Source organism: Calonectris borealis, chromosome 4 (assembly GCF_964195595.1).
Source record: "Calonectris borealis chromosome 4, bCalBor7.hap1.2, whole genome shotgun sequence".
In the NCBI taxonomy this organism is placed as follows: Eukaryota; Metazoa; Chordata; class Aves; order Procellariiformes; family Procellariidae; genus Calonectris; species Calonectris borealis.
Genome location: NC_134315.1, coordinates 4,833,806 through 4,857,302, shown reverse-complemented (window position 1 = coordinate 4,857,302; position 23,497 = coordinate 4,833,806). Strand labels below are relative to the sequence as shown.

The 23,497-nt window shown below is 36.0% G+C and overlaps 1 protein-coding gene across 2 annotated transcripts in view; it reads right to left on the bottom strand.

The window, feature by feature from the left end:
* CTNNA2 (catenin alpha 2) overlaps positions 1-23,497 on the bottom strand; it is a 527,667-nt gene that overhangs the window by 26,427 nt on the left and 477,743 nt on the right. For both annotated transcript variants that reach the window (XM_075148429.1, XM_075148430.1), the window contains exons 13-17: positions 20,466-20,617; positions 13,450-13,563; positions 9,878-10,059; positions 6,435-6,540; positions 3,275-3,409 (exon numbers count right to left, since the gene is read on the bottom strand). In XM_075148429.1, the coding sequence (XP_075004530.1) occupies positions 3,275-3,409; positions 6,435-6,540; positions 9,878-10,059; positions 13,450-13,563; positions 20,466-20,617 (689 nt within the window). The remainder of the gene's footprint in view (positions 1-3,274; positions 3,410-6,434; positions 6,541-9,877; positions 10,060-13,449; positions 13,564-20,465; positions 20,618-23,497) is intronic.

Below are 23,497 nucleotides of genomic sequence, written 5' to 3'. Positions count from 1 at the left end.
TTTAATATTAAATCTTTTCTGTTATTATCGAACTTCCTCCTCACCCCTTTTCTTTACTTTCTTTCCTATAATCTTCTTCAAGTTTACAAGGCTCCTCACTGAAGAACAGGTATCACATAGTTTCTCCTTATTTTACTTTTGAAAACTCAATTGGAATCAGGTATTAAGAGTCTCACCTTGCAACATAAAGGGCCAAGGCAACAGATAGTCTAAATTAGCCTTGCTCCATTGATATTAATAAGGTTAGGCTGATGTATGCTAACTCTTAATTGCCAGATCTTACTTATCTGGTGAAAATAATTTTGTTATCTGCATGCAGGGAATATGATGGGAAAGATCACAGGACAGAAAGAGCTGGGGGAAAAGGAATTGAAGAAAGAAAGGGAAAAACAACAGTGGGTTCTTTCCCTTATTGAAATAATTTACACTTCAGGACTGTGACATTTTCTTACTTTTTGATCTCTTTTTCTATTTGCAGCAAAGTCAATGATGCCAAAAAGAACCCCTTCATATGCTATGCTAGTATCATACCAATCTATAGAGGAAAAAGCAAACAAGATCAGCTTTATGCTTATTTTCAGAGATAAACCATACTGAAATACTGAATCTTGTGGGGAAAAAAAGAAATAGAAGTTTCACCAAAAGATATATAGCACATTATATGTTATGTACACAGTATTTTTGAAGCTGTTGCAACACATTTTTCTCTAGCAGTATTATAAGAACTGTGGGGTGGCTTTCTGTCTTTTAGGTTTTAATTGGTTTTATGTCTCTTTCCTTTTTACATAAATATACATATGCCCACACAGATTCATACATACATATGCATACATTCATTTCATTTATAAATATTGATTAATAATGCAAACATTCAAGCAGAGGCTGTATTCCCCATAATAGTTCTGAATCATAACTCATCTTTTGGATCAATCTGATTTATATTACAGTTCTTTGTAAACACAGTAGTAAATTACAGTATTTAATAATCATCCTGGTGCTTGATATTTACATCAAAACACTTAAATATAGTGCAGTCACTTAAACTTACTTCTGTGGTCATAGGTTGGGAAGCTTGAATTCTGGATTTCTATTGTAATTCTAACACTGTACTGTATGCAAGTTGCCAAATAATGGTATTTCATTTTGATGTAAATAAAATACTGTTTATTTGTAATTGGCTATCCAAGAGAAAATGAAGAAGAAGATGGAAGCAGAAGCAGCAAGTAGACAAGCAGATGTAGATGTGCACTTGGATACCAGATCTCTGGATAGCAAAAGAGCATACAGTACCCAGTACCTTGAAGATAAACAGCTTGGAAAACACTATGAGGAAAGTACTGTACTAGCTGTGTTATACCAGATAACAAGATAATGCTCTCCAAAAAGGATGCACAGGAGTTCAACTCTCTATATCACCTCCTGTTCAGAGCAACAGCAGAAGAAGCAGGCTGGGCAATCTTAACATTTTCTCTTTGTCAGTACTACTGAGTCTTTGGAACAGACCCAAATAATTTCTGTGGTTGAAGCTTGTTTTGCCTTTGCCTGCAACTGACTGTAAAAACCCAACCAAACAGAAACACAATGATGATGAAGCCTGGTAAGCAGCAGATGCTAACAATGCCAGACTGGAAATGATGAAGTCAAGCAGTTCGGCCACTTAAATTTCACAACGGATGGTGATGTTCCAGTAACGAATAGATGCTAGAGATTCACAATGGCTTATTCAGCATCCACATACACTGAATAAAGAGACTTGAAAAAGAAACACACACAACCACAAAAGCCAAGCTGTAGAAGCACTGATTTGGGTAATTGTTATAGATAGATGAACATGACAACTCAATGGGTATGAAAAGCTGGACCCAGATGGCAGTAGGTAAGAAAAGATCATAGCGTTTACTATGCAGCATAGCTGTCAGCAATACAAGGACAGATCACTCCATTAATATCAGGAAAATGGAAGAGGATCTTTTCATTGCTGTGGGAAGATCAAGGTATTAAAATTACATATGTACATACGTCAAGAAGTGAAGACCAATTGCAGGACAGACACAGGAACATTTAAGCAGCTCCTTTTAGGATTGTGTATATGACTTCAGAATGTTTGATCCAAGAAAGCCTGGCAAATGTTTAAGACCTTCTATACTGCTTTGCAAAAAATCAAAATGTTATGTAGTTGAGAACATTTGCTCTGACTTCTGGTATGTTTGAGGAAGGCCAGTGATTTCACTGGGGAATCTTATGGATGAAATGAAGGGCACGAGTTAGTTGTCCTAACAATCTTCGTACTTGATTGGGCTTAAACAATGAAAGGGTGCTTTTTCAAAACCGCATTTGGAAACAATCTTGTTTCAAGTATCTTGGGTCTCACAAATCACCAACATTTTGAAAACACACTCAGGAGAGTGAAACGTGTTATACATTTACATACATATGTTCTGTATTTGAGTTAGAAGATAACAAAGGTGTCATGGGGCTAATACTAGGGTGATTAGTTAAAAGAACGAAACAAGAAAATCATGAAGAACAGCAATTGCCACTGCTTGGTTCTAGTAATCTCCCAGAGGCACAGAGTCCAACATTAGGAGAAGGAAAGAAAAAATAGTTTAAAAATGTAGAAAACTCATTGTTTATAATATTACTGCTGCTGCACATTCCTGTCTTTATTTCTAAAAAAGATTGTGTGTAAAAAGTTTGTAGTGTTCATTGAAAACAACTGAAATAACTGGACGGGAATTAGACTATATAATCATTGTGCTTGCCAATAGTATTTGAAAACAGCACGTGCATCAAAAATTAAAATATTTTGCTGGCCTTCCAGAGTTTTTGCTAAACCTAGTGTGCATTGGAACCTGAATGAATGAAATCCCATTAGTCATCACCATCTTAACAATATGCATTTCATACAGAGCTGGCTTCTGCACAGAGGAAGGAAATTACCAGTACTAACAAAGGAAAGAAGATTTATAATGAGCAAATATACAAAAGCTCCAAATAATTATAATATTCACAGCTTGGCAATGACTTTCTAGGCTATGAAATTACTTTTCTTTTGGAAGAATGAAGATTTTACAAGGTTAGTGTAAACAAAGGGTAATTGGAAAATCAAATTGCTCTACGCAAATTATTGTAAGGTCTGGAACAATGGCGATAACATTTTAAAGCTTGCTTATGAATCACCGTATTTTTGTTTTGTACGTTATTGCCATCAAAAATGCTCCCTTTCAAGTGCTATATGGGAAACATAAATAGCTAAATACAAATACCAGCTTACCCCTGATACAATAAGTTCTCCTCCCAGGTTCTGAACTTCTGCCTTCACTTTGCTGCAGATATTGAGTTGGTGGCAGTAGAGGGCAATGCGCTGCAGGTAGGCTAGCAGGTCCTGTTTGCAGGCTGAGTCCGGGCACTACAGACAAAAGAAATATTTGATTAGATGTAGCTGAGTTTATATGATTATAGAGAGGTAATCAAAGGAGATAGTGGCAATTTGTGTGTATTAGGTGGATCCATTTCACTTCATCTTTACCTGAGATACTTGATGAAATGTGAAAATTCAAACTCTACCTTTCAATTAACTCAAGACTTATGAATTGTAATCTGAAGATGCAATATACCTTTTTGTAAAAAGAAGAATCCTCTCTGTCAGCCACTAATGAAAGACAATGAAAATAATATAATTGCTATGTTTGTAGGGAAGTCCACTTATGATATCAGTTTGTACAGAACAGGAGAATCTACGGAGCAGCCAAAAGACAAAGTTTGACCTGAAACTCCAGGTTGCCCACTGGCTGTCCAAGTTAAGATACAACATGGACCAGTTGAAGTCCAGATAAACCCAGTTCTGACTGATTACATCCACTCTAATGCCACCTCTTGACTGTCTTGCCAGCTTCCCTGGCATTTGTGCAGACCTTTAGAGGACACAGCTCTGCTTCAGACTTGGCAGACCCCAGGCCCCTTACTGACAGACTAAGGACTTGAGAGGCGAGGTAAGGCTGCTTGGGTTTGGTATTGACAGACTTGGCAAGCTTATTGTTAATGCATAAATACTTTAATCTGTGCCAGAAGGAAATTATTTACTGAAGTGTAAGTGACGTATTACAGAATCTTTCAGCAGATGACACCAGAATTGCAGGCCTTCTCAAGAACATGAGAGAAGTTGGTCCCTCTGCATGTCTAAGGGATACCTCTTCATACTAGAGGGAAGGCTATCTACAGTCCTGTACCGTTTTGGATGTTGTGCATCCCAAATGTGTTTTCATACAAATTACATTAGGTCAAATGTGGTAGACTAAGTGAAAATTTTATAATCAATATAACTAGAAAAGGCCCAAGTACAATTTATTCATAGTCTTTGGGATTCTTAATAGAAACTGTATCATCCCCTACAATATCAACAGCGTAATAAACAACACTGTCATAGTTAATATTCAAAGTCTTGCCTTGAGAGAACAGACCTCAGTAATTCACTCTGATGAAACATTGCTAAAAGGGGCCATTGCTAACAACATGTCTTCAATAAATACTCTTTGGGCTACACAACAAAGTCTGACTGACAATGTTCTTTGAATGTATAGCTTGGGGAACAAAGGTTCCAAATATGTCTTTTTAGCATCTTACAAAGTTTATGCTCAATTTTTGTAAAATATTATCAGAGCACTTCAACAAAAACTGATAGAATTAAACACACACGTGTCAACAGCATCACAACCTCTGACTTGAGATGACTGTTCTAGCCCCAACAGCTAATGCTGGCAAGGAATATGTTTGCAGTGAAGTAGTTGCATATACTGTCGTCTATAACCCTGAAAGCGGTCACTTTGGTTTTTTCTCTCCCTTTAAAACTAGCAATAAACAAAGCTGGAGGTTCATTGTGGCTGTTAGGTTTAATCTGCTCTATACTTATGGCAATGCTATAATGCCTCTCTTTCTCAGACAGTTGCTGCATCTTTCAGGCATGAATCCCTAAGAGACCTCTTCTCCCTACCAGTGACAATTTAATACAGAAATATTTACCCTACTCTTGAAGTCTATGAACTGAAAGAAATTAACTTTAAAGCAATACTTCTAGAGAGCTGACAAGGCTTTAAATACAAGTACCTTGCAGCAAATGAAAATGTAAGATCTCTCTCACTGGAACAGTAATTAAAAATGCAACTGTCCATAAAAAGTTTATATTGCATGAGTGTCTCCAAAGTTCTGTAAAATATCATTAAAGAGCAAGCATTAAAATAAACACTTCATTCTCATAGTGATTCCGCTGTTTATTATTAAAGTGTGCATGTTACAGTCTTCTGAAATTTAAAATGTGACTCAAGCCAATGCACTACAAGCATAGCAAGTCTCTTTCTGTTTCTTTCTCTAAAATATTTCACCTCCGCAAATATTGTATACTAGGAATTTCGTCAGCTGACAGATGGATTTCTTCTTTCATATGCTAAAATGAATAGATGCTACATTTGAAGGATTGGAATGGGTTAACTACAGGAAAAATGCTTGCTGATAATGAAGAAAACCTAAACCCAAAATTTCTGAGGTTATAGGAAAATGGGCAGGTTCCGGTTTCTTGCCACTCTGGCCCATATTCCCTGGCAGGATGTGTTACGCACTATTACATGCTTGCTTGGAGAAGAAAGAGAAATACTTATTTTGAAGAGAATGACTAGAGGTAAGGAAGTTATCAGTTCCCACTTCCAGCAAATTTTCCCCTGATGACAATGAAAGGAAAGAAACTATAGGAAGTTTACAAGGGAGAAAATAGTCAAATTTAATTTGCCTAAATCTAAAATTAGCTACCTAGAACCCGGATTTGAAATTTGGCTTTTGACTTTTAATATGATCCTTCCTCTTGCTCTCCAGATGGATAGATAATCCAGCCTGAAAGAAAGGGGCTGAATATAGCAAATTCATCTTTCCAGTTGTGACATGAATTTGGTAATGGGACTGAGGACACAGACCCTAGAACATGGAGCAGGGGGCTGTAAGGCGAAAGCACAAAACCCTGATGCAAAGCAGAAGAAAGGGAGTCAAGGAATCTTGAAAAAGAGAAGTGCCATATCAAGGGAAATTGCTGGAAGAACAAGCTGAAAAGAATATAAGGATTCCCAGGCATACGGCAAGGGTAACAGAGCATCCAGGTCTCTACTGCTTTCATGACATCAGTCTAATTCTAATACAATCAGCTGGGTCCAGAAGTGAGGCTGTAGAACAATTCAGCATTTCTGAGGTTTAGAGACTCATTTATGACTTTCCTGTACTACAAAACCCAAGCTGATTGGTATAGAAGAAACAACTTATATTCAATGGGTAGATCAGTGTCCAGGCAGTGACTTTCAAGAAGTAATTTTCTGCCAAGTAAAGATAACCTTTTCCTGCAAAAGGCAACTCATTGATAGAGGTTACATTATATTTCTGCTCATTTTTGTTGTTACCTGATCAGCTACCGCCCGTGCCAATTTGTCCATCCTCGATCCTGCCTCTGCAATCTTCTTGGCTGCATTAATGACATCTGATGTATTCTTCAGGGGGCCTTTACCTCTGTGAAATACAATACAATTATGCACAATCTAAATAAATCAGGAAAGGCAACAGTTTTAGTGACCCTGTTCAGCGTTTGATTTTAAAATAGTACCACGAATGATTTCTTAATTTATTACAATTTCACCTTTTAACTACTTTATAGTACAGTTTGATTAAGAAATCGGTCTGCTATATTTCCTCTCTCTTACAAAATGCCTCACTAGCAATTTAGTCTGATGGTGCCTTCAAGCACATGAGCTATACTTAATAGTATATGCATTTTTAAGTGCTCATTAAGCCAACATTCTTTCTGGAATACACAACTATTCCAAAATTATGTTATTCCCAAGCCAGTGCTAAATGTTAAGCCGGTCACGTCTAGAGCAAGAATGTCACATTTTAGAAAAGCTTTTTTAGCACATTTTTGTCAGAAAACAAGGATATGTGAAGCATAATCCTTCTGTTACACTGTTGTGGTTTAACCCCAGTTGGCAACTAAGCCCCACACAGCCGCTCGCTCACTCCTCCCCGGTGGGATGGGGGGGAGAATCAGAAGAGCAAAAGTAAGAAAACTTCTGGGTTGAGATAAGAACAGTTTAATACTATAATAATAATAATAATAATAATAATAATAATAATAATAAATTTGTAATGAAAAGTAAAACTGAGAGAGAGAGAGGAACAAAACCTGGGGCGGGGGGGAGGGAAGTGATGCAACCACTCACCACCCGCCGACCGATGCCCAGCCAGTCCCCAAGCAGTAATTGCTGCCCCCCGGCCCACTACCCCCAGCTTATATATGGAGCGTGACGTCATATGGTATGGAATAACCCTTTGGCCAGTTTGGGTCAACCATCCTGGCTATACCTCCCAGCTTCTTGCGCACCTCCTCACTGGCAGAGTATGGGAAACTGAAAAGTCCTTGACTTAGTACAAACACTGCTTAGCAACAACTAAAACATCAGTGTCTTATCACATTATTCTCATGCTAAATCCAAAACAGCACTATACCAGCTACTAGGAAGAAAATTAACTCTATCCCAGCCAAAATCAGGACATACACTTAAATGTTACATTTAAAACATGTATAATTAGCTTTAAGACTGATCTTTCTCTATACTTTTAAGATGATGCACAAAACTCTGATTTTAGTCATTAAAGTTACCAAAACGTATATAGACAAAAAGTAAAAAGTAACTGCAGTCTTTTCTGAGTTTGCTTCAGACTCAACACTTTAATCCTGTTTGTAATAATAAATTTGTTACTGCTCCTGAGAATGGCTCAGTTAGAAGTGAGATTATTTTCTTTTTTTTTTGTTTTTTTTTTTATACTATGTGAAGAAATATAGCTTTAGACAAGACTGATGGAAAACCATAATATGATCAAACTTAGTTTTTTTTAAACTAAAACTGAAGGCATTTTTCCTAAGCACAACATAGTATTATTTTTGCATTTTTTTCATCTATAATGCCAAGAATAACATACTGAAACATATTTCCATTTTTATCTTCTTTCCATACTTTCATTTCCACCTTAAACAGATATTGAAACAAGTATCTCAGTTTTGTTGAACTTAAACTGTAGCAAAAATCCTTCATAGTGACCTCGTATGCTTCTACATTAATTACATCAGCAGATCTGACTGTCACAAACTCCATGCATTTGAAAAATTATTCTGTTTTAACATTGCTGAGGTTACAATCAACCAAAAAGGTGTGAAAGGCTTTGTTCTGTTTTAATGGAATATGTTAAACAAGTTTCTGTTGAATCTGATGTAGACAGAGGTGCACTTTGATTTTTTTTTTTTTTAATTTACTTCAAATGTGACAGTAGTTTGCTCTCATTCTCATATTAGTTCTGTTCTTTTGATGGTAGAAAATGTAATTACAAAACTTTCAATTTTATGTTCAATGTATCAAAGGGTGTCTGGGAGCTTGCAGAAAGTGTTCATATTCTGGGCTGTTGCTTTAGAGCATTATTTCTTCCTTCCATGAAACTATGGCACTGTTTGGACAGTTTTTCACTCTGGTTTTGGGCAGAAGGATCAGCGACCCAAAGACAATACAAATACAAAAATAATTAAGATTCCTCTAAAATATCACCCTTCACAGGAGGTTCTATATGGTCATTTGGTACACAGCAGTGGCGAGTCTACTGCAGAAAGTATAGTTGTAAAAGTATAAACTGAGAGAAAAACAAATAACTGAGAGAATAATTACTTGGAAAGAAGTATAGTAGTAACCTATTAAAGTAAGCAATCTTTCTATTTGCATAATTAAATTTAAAATGGATAAAAATGTTTGCTGTTGCCTATTACCAATTAACTAACTATGCAAGTGCAAATAGTCAAGTTATTTGCAAATTAAAGGTATTTATACACACACACACACACACACACACCCCCTCTATCTATATATATAAGGTATGTGCGAACCCTACATTGTCAATGTAGAGACTGTCTCCTTCGAAATGGATTGAAGGCTCCAGACACAAGGTATGTGATCAGCTGGAGATTAAGAAATCTATTTGAGCATCTCAGTGAGATGAATAAATGGATGTCTTATTTTAATTCTGAAGGAAAACATGAAGATTTTTGTCCAGTTTTGTCTAATCATATTTTGATAAATACCATTTAAACTTTTGAACTCCCATTAAAAATAAACACTGAAAAACCTTTAATTTATTATGGTGATCTGCAATTCAAAAAATCTTCTAAAATGTCCTCTGTGGTGTGACTAACAATATGACTATATTTAAACAAAATAATTCTGTTTATATGATATCATTAATGAATGGCCTTTTGATGCTTTGCCATTAGAAAAGAACAAGACATCAATAGAAAAAAGAAATGAAAACAAAAAAAAAATCATTACTGACAGGCTCCAATAAAGCATTAGATCAAAACAGTTTCATTTCATTTGGGATTTTTTTTGGAAAGAAGTTCAGTGTTCAAAATGATATAAATAGTTTTGCCATTATTTTTGATTGACACAAATTGTGTTGAAGTGTTGAAAGTTCAGAGAGGCACATGCATTTAGATGGGTACTAAATGAAATGTCAGTTAGTGTCTGTAAGGTCACAGACTATCTTTGCTGCTGAAGTTCAAGATGATCTGCAAATAAAACAGATTCGTAAATAGGACAAAAACTTCACGTGATTAATCCCATTTGGAGAAATATCCAGAGTAGTCATGTGTAGAGAACTGTACAACCCATCCTGTTATGTATGATGTGTGTTACCTGGCTTTGCATCCCCCAAAACACAGCACATCATCTCAATAGGCTATAAATTGCAACAGAAAGGAAAGATGTGGGATGTCTGAAGAAGTCCTCAGCACAGGTTATTTTGTCCTTACCTCGTAAAGTCTGTCATTTCCATCATAATCATGCACATCTGCTTTGCCAACACAATGATGTCATTACCACTGTCATCCCACTTGGCCACCTCCGCATCCAGTTTGCTCTTTTCTTGGTGGAATATCTCTACCTGCTCGGCAATCTTAGCCTTCTCCTCCTGGGGAAGCTGAGCCATGATAGCCTGGAGAAAAAATGGGAGAAGTTGGGCATGAAAAAAGGAAGCTAGAAAGTATACATTTCCAGTGGTCCAAACGGCATGCCCAACTTCTAGTTTCTTTTTATGGGAGTTGAAGATGCCAAGCAAAATCCAGTAGACATTTGATTTCTGTTAGGACAGGCAAAAACAAATTCACAGGATGTTTATAGCTTTTCTTATACCTTCAAGAATTTAAAAATTATATATGTGATGCCATGATATACAGATTATTCACCAGTTGATACAGGAAGATTAAAGAAAAGTCCTGTTAAATCTTAACTTTTAGGAAGAACAAAATGAATGTCATCTATGGGAAAAGGCAGACTGAATTGCCACTATCTCTCCTAGTCTCATTCTCTGTCAGAAACAGAGGTTTTCTGCTTAACCCAACACTAAAATAAGCTATGGCGTGCAAGATAATACATTTGAAATTAATTGTAATGAATGTACCTTTCAAAAATATTTAGTGGTCTAATTGTCTCTTGGAAGATATGCAAAAAGGCATACACAGGTTATACTAATCTGCCTTGACATTATCAACAAAGCAGAAAGTTCCCCACCCCCCTCTCCAAAAAAAAAAAGAAAAAAGAAACCCCTACAAAATTATAATAATTACTTTTGAAGATCAAATGGACACTTCCAATAATGATTTCCAAGTTGAGCTACTATTGGCTTTAGGGGTTCTGAAGACCACATTATGCATTTAATGGGGTGTGACACATATTTAAGTGTCATTACGTTTTTTCTTGTTTATGTCACTTTCAATCAGCTGAAGTCTTTCTCTACATATTCTTAAAATGCTCTTGGCTTTTAAAAATTCATAATTGACCTTTTCCAAAACTGAAATTAAAAAAGGTTATAAACAGTAGATCAGAAAAGGAGAAATTTGCAAGTTAATCAAATTAAAATTCAACACATGAGTTTTAATTAGGCCTTATCAATGTAACTCAGCAGTTTCAAATGTTAGTATATTAGTCTTTCCTCAGAAAAATGCAGTGTAAGTCAAGCTAATAAATAAATATATAAAATACACATAAAACACTAGAACAGATGAATTAACTGAAATTAAGAGAATGTGATAGGAGTAGTAAAATTTGGAAAGGCACTCTGTATGTCTTGCATGTGGTTTCTTTCTGTGGGCAGCTTCACCTGCACACACTTTAAACTGGTATACAGTGTTTTAACATTTCTATTCCAGTTGCTGATGTGTTTTCAAAGACGCTAATCCTATAGCAAATGCAGCTCATATATTCAAGTTTTATTTCTATTGAAGACCAACACAAGTCTTTCTACTGAAATACTAATAGCTTTATGGAGTAAGCATATTAAACAAATCCATTACACTCCACAAATAAAAATCCAGCTTTTCTACAGAAAAGGTTCTATTCTGAAAGATACTATTCTGCTTTGCAGACTCATTTCAATGAGTCACTCAAGACTGTGGACTGGGCGGCTTCTGCTTAGCATGTTTTCATTTTAGGTTTTCGTCATTTGTTGTTTTCTATGTTTATTGCATTCTACGTTATTCAGGAATGGGACTGTCTTTATAATATATTATGTTTATACAGCGTGTAGCTGATCAAAGCAGAAGGTTTTAAGTGCAGCAGTGATAATAACCGCAATAAATGTAATAGAATTTAAGACTCCTAAGTCCCTAGGTGAATTAGATTCTTAGTAAAAATATTACTGCAGTCTTTACTTGGTTTTCAGGTCAAGAAAGGATGATATGCTACCCAATCCTAGATGTAACCAAAACAAAAAAAAAATACTGTGAAATAACTATATTGTATCTCAATACCTTTGTACCTGAGAGTTACTTTAGTAGTAAATTCTTTGAATACATCAAACAGGACTTTATGCTCTTTAGAATATAAAAATCCCCCAAAGGTAGTCAACTGCATCCAGAACATAGGGTAAGGATCCAGGTATCATTCTGCAATTCTCCTGACTGCATGGTTTTCAATGCCAGTTCCTGGTCACCCGGCTCTCTGGGATGGGACCTACGATCCATCTGCTCTTCGTCTAGGTGATAATGATATATATGATATGTCCTTGATATGCAAAGACAAAATTTTTTGTCCTTGGGATGTAGTGATAGAAACCCAGCTTTTCTGATATGTGGTATGGTTTATTTACCATCTGTATTCAATATTCAGGGAATTTAATTTAAGACAAAAAAAAAAACCTCTGCCCATTCCACTGTATCTACGTCTCACACTCCTCTCATACCTCTAAGTAAGCTTCATTTAGGTTTGCATTTCTCTATTGTTTCTTTTCAGGGTGTAAAATGTTTGTGTCAGGCCCTAACATACTGTGGGTCTTCCTACAGCAGCTGAAAATTCCTCTTTCCTGGTCCTCTGAATTGATCTTTCAAAGCATTGCTGCCTTTTGGTCTTCAGGTTCTCAGCCCTACAAATCCTCTTCCAGAATTAAAGGTGAGAAGTCACCGTTCCAGTTACCAGCTTTTGCTACAGTTTTTGAATGTGTGTGGGGAGGATGTTTCTCATTTAGTCCATTACTTCATTTTTAGCACTTATCAGAAGAAACCGCAGACCTGTGCAAAACAGCCATGAAAATCATTCAGGTAATTCCCAGTTGCCAACTGGTTCTCTGCTGGAAAATTTTAAGGCTTTTTTTTAAACTCTCTTTCCAGTCAGATATATTTTCATGATGTCATTTGCCCCCAAAATTATATTCTGATGGTCTTTTTTTTTTATAATTTGAGCACAGCAGCCTATTTAATAAAAGGTAAACATTCATCAGAGGGTGGCATAATCCTGAGTGTTAACAAACTTCACTTCTCCAGCATCTGTGACCCCTGAAACACTCATCAGCTTAATTTGCAATCCCCATGCACAAGCTGAGGTCACAAATCACAATGACTCAAGTTTATCATGATGTAATTACCTTGGTAAAATTACATTGACTCAGTAACAAATGTCTTCAATTACAATTAAATTACAGGGACTACTCGGTAGCTTAAACAGATCTTCTTGACAGGTTTGCACACTGGGAAACATGACTAATGTAAGATTTCTCTGGATACAGCCCATGGTGCCCTGATGGGATTTTTTTTTAATTTTATTTTGATTTGCTGACTACTCCCACGGTTTCAGCACGTTCCAAACCTGCAAGGCCTTCTCCTACAGCACTAGCTGGAGCAAAAGGCTGATACAAGACATCACATAAGCCTAAGGAAGATCATTCAATAAAGTCAGTGCTTTTCAAATAGGTGAGACATGAAGAAACTTTAAACACCTAGGTCAACAACTTTCTGTCCTGAAGATATGAAATCGCTGCATTTGCTTTCCAAGGCATAGCTTTTTATTTGTAGCTAGACAGACACTTAATGTAGTGCATGGGTTTTATACTCACTCTTGCACTCTGGCCAGCAATAAGCTGGTCATCTTCAGTCTGAACGCTTGTTCGGCTGCGAACGTCATAATCTTCCTGCTCAAAGTCTGAATCATCCTCTAGCTCTTCAGGGGTCTAGAGAGAGAGAGACAGGGAGAGAAAGCAAAAGAGAGGAGATGACAAGCTTATAAAGGATACAGACAAAGTCCTATGTACAGTAAGCTCTTATTTCATCGACTACCTGCCCAGGAAATGCTGTTTCTCTTTCCTTTTAAATTAACTTGTCTGCCCAAGCAGTCAAGAACCGAAATTGAATTGTCTTAAAAATTAAGTTGTTTCAACTCTAGTTTTCTTTACAAATGGCATTTATCTTTACCTTGCTGCAACTTTTCTTAACTCTGTTAACATGACGAATGCAGTTCCAGGAACAAATGTCCTTTGGAAACACAACCGGAATGCAGTACTTCAAAATAATGTTATTTCATATATAAATGGACACTAATACTATTATATTACTAGAATCTCCACGTAATCTTCAAAGGAGAATGTAAGTACCTGGGAAAAAGTAACTAACATCCTGGAAGGAAAAGTTATCAAAGCAAAGAAGAGATTTCCCCTTGAAAGAAAACATAAATGATGTCAACTGGTTTTGAAACAAAAGTAAAGTTTATAATCTGCTTTATCTTGTTGGTTCACATGGTTCTTTTCAGATACAGAGCTTTGGAATTTGCCTCATCCCCTAAACTGAAACCACATTATCTCCATTGCTGGTGCTACGAATGGCGTGAGGATCTCTCGGCAGATTGATTAAATCTAGTTACGTATATGCTGGCTTCAGGTTGTTTCAAATGTTGGAGGGAGGGAGAAAAAAGATAACTGATGGATCTGTTTATTTGGTTTTTTCACCTTCTAGCAAAAAATTAGGAGCAAAAAAACCTTCCTTATGTATATATGGAGAGACAGCCTACTTTAAATCACTATTTAGTGCTATATTTAATATAGATGGTGCAAAACCAGAAATAGTCTTTAGAAGGAAGATTATATCCATTTTGTAGTTGAATAGCATCTAGTACAACAATCTGGCCATGAGTACCTTCTATAGGTACAGTACATGACAGCGGTAATAGAAAAAGAAGATCACGGTAACTGTGCAGAGAAATCCTCACCTTACTGGATACCTGTATGCCTCAGTATTAACCTAGAGGGCCAACCATTACAGAAGAAATCATCCATGCTGGCATTTCATGCTTGGAGGCAACGTCAAGTCTGCTAGCAGAGGTGCTAATCATTGCCAGTTGTCATTACAGCTCTGTCTTGAAGATGCTCAGTCATTAGGAACAGGTCCAAACCCTCTAACATAATGTAGAAAAGTCTTTTGGCAGTATTTATATTACAGCCTGGTTTCCAACATGAAGTGCACATCACTGTTTGTAACGGAAAATCAACTGCTTTGCTAGCTACATGGTGAAGTGCACATGATGGGAAGAGTAAAACAAAGCCATCTTCATTTGGCTTAAAGAGTATGAATTAAATATGTGTTTGGATGCTGAGCACTGGAGGAAGAGATAACCAAGTGTGACAGTATGGTAATGGAACTCAGGCTGCATCTCTGAAGAGATGCATGTACAAATAGTGTATATAACAGGATAGACACGAGATGAAGTTTAAAAAAAATGAATTTATGTTTTCTCTACTCCCACAGGAAAAAAAAGATAGATTGGTAACCATCACTATAATGGTCTAGCTTTCCAATCACCTTTAATCACTTTATTCTCTCTGCTCAGTTGCCTGAGGGCAGGATGTGACTTTAAAATCTGCCATAAGCAAACCAGCTACTAAGAGAACCATAGAACTCCCTGAGCAAAAGAGAGTATTTCCTATCATAGGGCTTGGCTTTTCATCTGCCTAGGCTTTCCTGTGAAGAACAGGAACAGGGTGGAGAGTTTCAACCCCTTCTTCATAAACCAGCTGGCTATTGTCCATCCTCCAAGTCCATTCAACTAGCCAGTTGCACTGGTCATTGTAAAACCAATATCCTTTCCCCCCCCAGGTATACTCTTCTTAGTTTCTTCTGTCTCCATTTTTATAAATAAGACTATAAAAGATAATGTGCAGCCCTTCCCCAGGCTTTCATCGTCAGAGTTGCAGTAAAGTAAGGGCATAATATTCAAAAAATTACGTCTCAACACTGTAACCACTAAGGACATGAGGATGCCTCGTAAAAAGCTAAAATATTCTGAAAATTCTATGCTTCAGGGATTTACTCTTAAAGAAATATTCTTAAAGAAGTATTGCTGTTACTGCCTGACATTCACAATCTTAAAATTTGTGGTCTTTAAAAGATTGAAACTTAATGGGTATAGATGTTGAACTTGGAGAAAATGTAGTGCAAACCAAAAGGACAAGATAAGGCAACAGTTAATAATATACTACAAGCACAAGAAATCTCAGTATTTCCCCTCTGTACAAGTGAGATCTAATTCAAAACTAACTTTCAGATTCGATCTCTTAAGGTTTTCAAGTGTGGTGAATTTAACACCCTCATTTTCTTCCAAAAATAGCTACATTTTTCTTTAAGATGAAGAAAAGCAGTTAACTATTATCTGTATGCTGCCATTTCAAACACGTTGCATGCTTTTCACTCTTGCACCATTGCTTTGTTCTATCTGATCTCTTGGAGATGCAGCCTTTATATAATAGGGTCTCCTATTTCTTTAGACACAAAAGTATAAAAAAGAAATATTATATTTAAGTACCTTGACTTAAAGATTTTCACTCTTTGCAGGGCCTTCTAAACATACCAGAACATCTCTAATTTTTGTGCACAACTGACAGGACCTTGGTATTTAAAACCTAGTTTCCAAGACAACAAAGTCGGGAACTTAATTTATCTGAGCTGGAAGACAGAAGAACTGAATCAGTCTTGCAGACTCCTGAACCTATGGTCACACATGGAAACATGGATATGAGATTGGAGACAGCTTCCAAACAAACCTGACAACCACCAGTGGCAGGAAAAGCTGGAGTAATTTTAAAAACTAATAGATTTTAGGAACTAATTGATTTCAACAGAAAATGGACCATTTTCATAATTTTTAGTCTGTCTATTCTGTAGTACAGGCCGTAAGACTTCCCAGGACTAATTTTTTTCAAATCCAGTATCTCTACTACACATAGAACATATTCCTCACTTCATTCATCTAATTCAGATGAATTCTCCCAGTGTAGAAGAATCTTTCACAATCCTGGATAAATCACCCAGTAAATATATATTTTCTCTTTTAAGGTGCATGCTTTAATTCTAATATGAATTTGGTGACTTTCAGCTTCCAGTCATTGGAATCTTTTTTTTTTTTTTTTAATATCTCTCTGGCTGCTAGACTGAAGATCTTGCAATAAACAAAATATTTTCCATCAATACAATTTTGTTTTATCTTTTGTAACTGCAGTATAAAAATGTGAATTATGCATGTATAAATCATAAAATGGCATATATATGCAGATTTATAAATGCTATTTGTTTAATATTTCACCAATTCAAATATACTTGATGAAGATAGAAACCCCACTATGCTATAGTGTTGTATGCACTTAAAAATTGTAAGATGCAGCTATAAGAATTTCAGCACTGTAAAGACCAAGTCAAGCTAACCTTGTAACGAGAGGAAAGACAGACTGACAAGATATTCCTCCATTTTTTACCACGAAAATACCCTCTAATTCTAAAAGCTAAGGACAAAAAAAAAAGCCTTTATAATATGCTTTTCTATTCAACTCCACGCTATTCTGTACATTTGTTTTTCTGCAAAGACAGTTGCAGCCTGAGTGACTCAGGTGCTGCAAGCAGCATCCGAGTGGCAAAGACACAGAACTTCTCTCACATCAGATCTTCAGCTATTTAATGATTTACAGTAAAATCTAGCACTCCAAATTCAACCTGAGAAGCAACAGGTAGTCAGTGTAGACAATGAACCCCATAGCACCTTTTGGAAATAGGCTATTTAAAAAGATGATGGGATTCTGCACCAAGTCGAGTTTTCTAGAGGATCTGAGATGTGGCAGCACTTTGGATTTCACTGCAGTGGCTACCCCACAGGTGATCAAGGCTAAGCCTACATTGGCAAACGTGGAAGAGTAGAAGAGAATTCATACATCCAAACAGTTGCTGCTAAGGACCCCACATTTGCACTACCCTCATTTAATTTTTATTCAGGCTCGCTCTGGTCTGTTCCCATGGACTGAAAGTCCCTTGATGATAGAAGTGCATTTAAGACACTCCTAGAGCACATCTTCCAGGATCAACCCCAAGAATCAAGTTTATATGCTCTAAGACTACTCTGTAACATGAACTAAAACACGGCAAGAGGGAACAACTGGAGATTGGCTCCAAAAGTGCACTCCTGATCCAACTGCTAACATAGATGCAACTAAGGGCGAAGTTGCCAATAGCAAAGGCCATGTGTGAAAAGAGCAGACTGGTCTCAGAGATACAGAGAATGAGAAAAGGTGCCATTGTGATTCTTCCTAACTGTAGAGAGGGTTTCTGCCTAATAACTGAGGGAATTTCATAAGTAGCTATGAAAAAACAAAGTGTAATTTGATCCCGATGCAGTAATATAAAAGATGTTGGAACTAAGTTGTTATTTTCTATCTTATTTTTAGGTTCTATAATTATACTCCTTATTTATACTTCTTAATTGTGAAAGAGATTTTTTTCTTCTGTATAGATCATAATAATAGTCCTCAATGCAAAAATGAGTCTCCTTTCTCCTCCAAAGGGACAATAAAATCTCCGTTTCTCAAGGGAAAAGAGAAGAACGGAGATTATCCCCCTTTCCTTCAGCTTACTAAAAGTAATAATACCAACAAAAATTAATTTAAAAAGTGGCTTTATTTCCTCCATGGAATGAGGGAATCATCTCAGATAAATTCAATCTTTCGTGGCATGCACATGAACAATTACTGCCTGAAAATAATTGTTTGTGTCAGATGCTCTAAAAAGTTGTCAAGGTTTTGTTTTTTTTTTTTTTTAATTCTGCAAGAAGTTTTACAGCCTGAATTAAAGATATGCATGAGATTTAATAGATTATTAGATAAAAATATTCTAAAGACTGTCTTTTATAGCTTAATGCTCACCCTTTAATTATACATTCCATTTCAATGTCAGATGTCTGGATGGGAATGCTAAAGACTGTCTCAAACTGAAACTAATTTTGTTTCCTACAGAAAATAAGGTTCTGATTCAGCAAACTCAGGTCTATGTAAGTTTATATATGTGGATTTTCCCAGTTAACTCACAAGGATAATGAGTCCATTTATGTCCTTTAGTTCTCTGCCTGGGTGAGGAGCACTACATTTAGGTCCATAAATAAGTTAATTGTCTGAATGAAAAACTACATCTTCCTAATCTGGGAAAACAGAATTCATTAACTCATATCATACAAGGAGTGGAAAGTAGTAGTGATACAATTGCAAAAATAACCTCGGATGTTTCTAAGAAGACTGCAAAGCCTGCATGCTGATCAGCTTTCCAAGCTAGTGGTTAATATAACAGTAAGACAGCAATGAAATAAGTAAGTGTGCCTCCAGAATTTAAAATGGTGCTTTGTGCTTAGCTGAAACACCTCACCCAGTCTGGACAGTCTCATGGCAACCTCTCCGGGACAGCTCTGATATACGGGGGGGTGCTGGAAGTCAGAACTCTGCACAGGAGATGGGAAAGCGTGGGTCTGTAGCAGATCCCACCTGATGATTGTGTCTCATGAAGCAATTTAAAATAACCCATGAGAGACTATAAAAGATTAAAATGTGCTTAGAAGTGGTTCTTGTCCTAAGAGAAGTTTGGAAACTGCTGTTACAGGCTAAGGAACTGGATAATCAAAGGAAAAACAGAGATCCTTTACTATGCAGATCTTTCATTTCCATCCCAGTCCAGAAGAGTTGCGAATACCCCGATGTTGCAAATCCAGAAAACAGGGTGGGTTTGCCCCCATCATCAATCACGACTATAATTCAGGCTACCTGAGATTAGTAGTGGGTAGGGAACGGAATTTATGTTTCGCAGTTATAAAATTAAGCCTGTCAAAAGCTTTTTGTGTTAACATTAATACATAGTGACAGATGACTAAAATGAAGCTATTTTGGAGTGCTCCGACTGTCTGAAGTCTTACATCAGTGCCATACCACACTCACAACCACAAGTGTATGTTACCTGTTTGCTCAAAGGGATGAGTTGTTGTTTTAGTACTGTTATTTGCTTCATAAGTTTTCTCTGTGATTTTCACCATAGCTTTATTTGTACGTGGCTTTCACTGGGGCAGATTCAAGGTAATTTGGGTTTCAAATAAGAGTTTCAATTGCTGAAGAGATGTCCAAACCAGGTTTGGTTTGTTGTTTTTTTTTTTTTTTTTTTTTTAATCTTTGACTGTAGACTACACTGAAAAGCAAGACACACATTTACTCTAACAATAATTATGTTGTTCTGTGGGTTATTTTATTTATTTGGTTGGTTTTTTAAAAGATGTCTAAGCAAATTGAATCAACTGGTTAGTCAATGCTGGAATGATACATTCTTTACCTCAGTAAACATTCAAAACCATCCCTGCAGAGGCTCACTGGAACAGCAAGATAATTTATTTATTCATTTAGATTTTAACCAGACATACCTCATATCCTAGGCAGCACACATACATTAGGAAAAAAAAAAATCAACAAAAATCTACACAAACTTTGAAGATCTTAGCAAATTAATGCTATTACTATGAAAACAGTAATGAAGTTTGCATCTATTGGCAGTTGTGATCAAATCTTCTCCTAGGTGAACAAATTAATTGTGGTCCATCACCTAAAATATCCTCATCTCTTTACTTACAAATTCTTTTTTGCTGCACATACTTTTGTTTCATGCTTGTTTCAATGTCAAGCTTTTCTGGCTTATTATGAAACAAAGTTGGTTCCAGGAAGCTTTTATATTCCTCTCATCCAATGTGATACTTTCCTGTAAGTCCCAACTTTTATTTCCCAGGTGCTTTACATACCCTTATCATCAGAACAGCTTTCCTGATATCACGAACTCCATCATAAACCAAGCGGGAGGCATCTATGAACTCATTCTCTTCAAATGGCTGTGGGACATTTGCACTCAAAGCTTCAATGGCAACCTCAACTTGTTCAGCAAAACGTGGCATAACTAGATTAAACAAAATGAAAGGCAGTAAGATTAGACACCTTCTTTTGTGAACATTTTTCCCCTGCCCTTGGGCTTAAATACTTTCCAGTAGATATGGTACATACTGTTGTTACAATTTCAAGACCCAGGAAGGCTCGTGGCGTGGGTTTGTACCGACTCTACGCATGCAGAGCTGGCACATTTTCTGACAGCATGAAAATAGCCATCTTCATATTCTTTCCTCCAATTGCACAACAAAGAATGCAAAACTTCCTTTAAAAAGTGTGATTTACTAACTTTTAAAAGACTGCAAGCTATCTGAGCTATCAGCAAAATACATTTAAAACCTCTACAACTCAGAATGAACACAGTACATATTTATACCAAATGATCAAAGCAAAATGTAGCCATTATGCCTACTAATTTAGATAACTAACTGCAGTTTAGCTCATATTGAATAATAATAATTGTATAAGGGACAAAACATGTTTAGAATGCAAAATCTACCAAATTACTTTTGTGAAGGCACGTAAATGGACATTTTGTTTCTTCACTATCATCATGTATATAACACAAAAAATAGCCACAGATATTAGCTAACGGTATTATAAACTGTGGCATGAGCTTTTTGAATACATATCTTAAAGCAATTATTCACTCATGTAAATGGTTTAAAGGCATTCCTTGAAGTAACCAGAGGTTTTCCTTCAAATTTTATACAGGATTCCTTTGAAGGTATAATCACTTTCTGCATGCCACATATGCAGAAAGATAAACGTTCCCCAAATCAGTCCTCTAACAACTTAAACCCAAATCCTACAAACAAGAACGTGAACACCAGGTCCCCCTAATTATAATGCACCCATACTCCTGCACTTAGTTACTCCTATTCTTCAATATTTTATGGAGGACTGGGCTCTCATATACTACAGGACAAATACAACCAATGCTGCGTTAGAAACCTGGATACAAAATCCATTGGGATTAATTCTTACAAATGTAAGGACCTTGAGTCAAGCTTAAGATTTATAGACAGTCATCTTTTCATTACATTCACATCATTTCTATTATTTGTCTTCTTCTAGCACCTAGGTATCCACATCATGTACCATTGGCTCTATTATTTTGACACTATAATTGGAAGAAGAGGAAAAGATGATTCCTAACTCAGACAGTTGCCTTTTTTGTTATAATATTATCTTTCTTTACAATTTTTTCCCTAGATCCTATTTGTAATACACTTTTTGGTAGCCTGATCCCGACTGATGAACACAAAGGGGAATTTCCAGTGTCATTTTTATTAAGAGCAGTGACAATCTCTCCTAGGAAGTAAACTGTCACTGTGGCAGGAAACCACATTTGCTTCTTGACTGAATGTCCTTAAATATATTTTACTCATAATGAAAACTATGTTTTATGCATCTTTCTTACTATCTGATTTAAAATAAACACACAGAAAAACTTTACATTTTGAAGCACAACTGGCAGAAACTACGAGCTCAACCCTTCTGTTTCTGGCATTGAAGTATTACTCACTGGATGTTAAAGTGGAACCCTTTAAAGGGATGTATCTATTCAAATCTTGTTTATTCTGCCTATATATACACAAACATATATATATGTTTATTCATGTACACAGATGAAAGAACAGAATTGTATCTTTCATGCAGATAATGTTCAAAAAGTGCAGTAAGTGCTTGGAATATATTGGAGAAAACAGGAAAAAGTGACAGCAACAATAGACTTAAAAAAAAGTAAACATTAACAAAACATTGCTAGGCACAAGGGAAACATTTTAAGTAGAAAAGGAGTCTGAGAGAGCTGGAAGTTTTGGAAAGAGTATTAATAAATGCATATATATCAAATTATCTTAATTAATGGAACACTTGAAATTATAGTAGGAGATTAATATGATTGCATAAGGAAGTCTTTAGGCTGAAAATCAAAAAGCGATCATTAAAAATACAATGAAAACAAGTAAACATAAAGAATAAAAGAAAAATTATTTAGGGTCATAGGGATAAAACAAGTAAAGTCAGAGATGCAAAAATGCCAACAGAAAAGGAGGCAAAGAATCCTAATTTTTAGTGTCCTTAAATTTCTGTCTAGAATTTCCTAAATAGCAGAGGCAGTCAGGTGTTTAACATAATTAATAGTAAGTACAACAGACCTGAATTAGGAAAGGGCAGTTTGGAGAACATCTACATAAACACAAAGAAATATATCTATTAAATTTGTCTTCAAGTTAACAGAGCATAATAAAATTTACCCTGCAGTTCTTAAGAAAATAATCAAAGCAATTTTTGAACCATCTTTGAGAACTCAAGAAAAACAATAACAGTGAAAGTTCCAGGGATTTAGAAAAAGAAGAAAAAGCACATATCTATTTATATAAAGGTAGAGAAGAAAAGAAGGAAAAATTATAGGATATTGAGCCTAATTTCAGTACCCAGAAAGAAAATTAAACATGATGTAAAGCAATTAATGTTTAATTATCTTGTAAATAATGAGCAGATGTCGGAAAGGCAACAGATTTGTCAAAATAGGTTGCATCAAGTTAGCACAATATTTTCCTTGACAGGGCAGCTAACTAGTGGGTTGGGAGAAGCAATAGATATGATACAGCTTGACTTTGGTAAGATTTTTGACAAGGCCACACATGACATTCTTAGAAGCAAAACAAGGGAAATGTAAATTAAATTACTATAACATGGACATGGAACTCATGAGAAAAAGCATCTCAAGCAACAATTACCTGTGGTACATTGTCAAACCAGAAAAATAAGTCAAACAGATTTTTGCAATGTGTCTAACAATGTGATGCTATTGTAAAAAATGGCAAAGGTCAGTCTAGAATTATTAGGATATACAAAAAAAGACTTGAGAGAAGATACTGTGAAC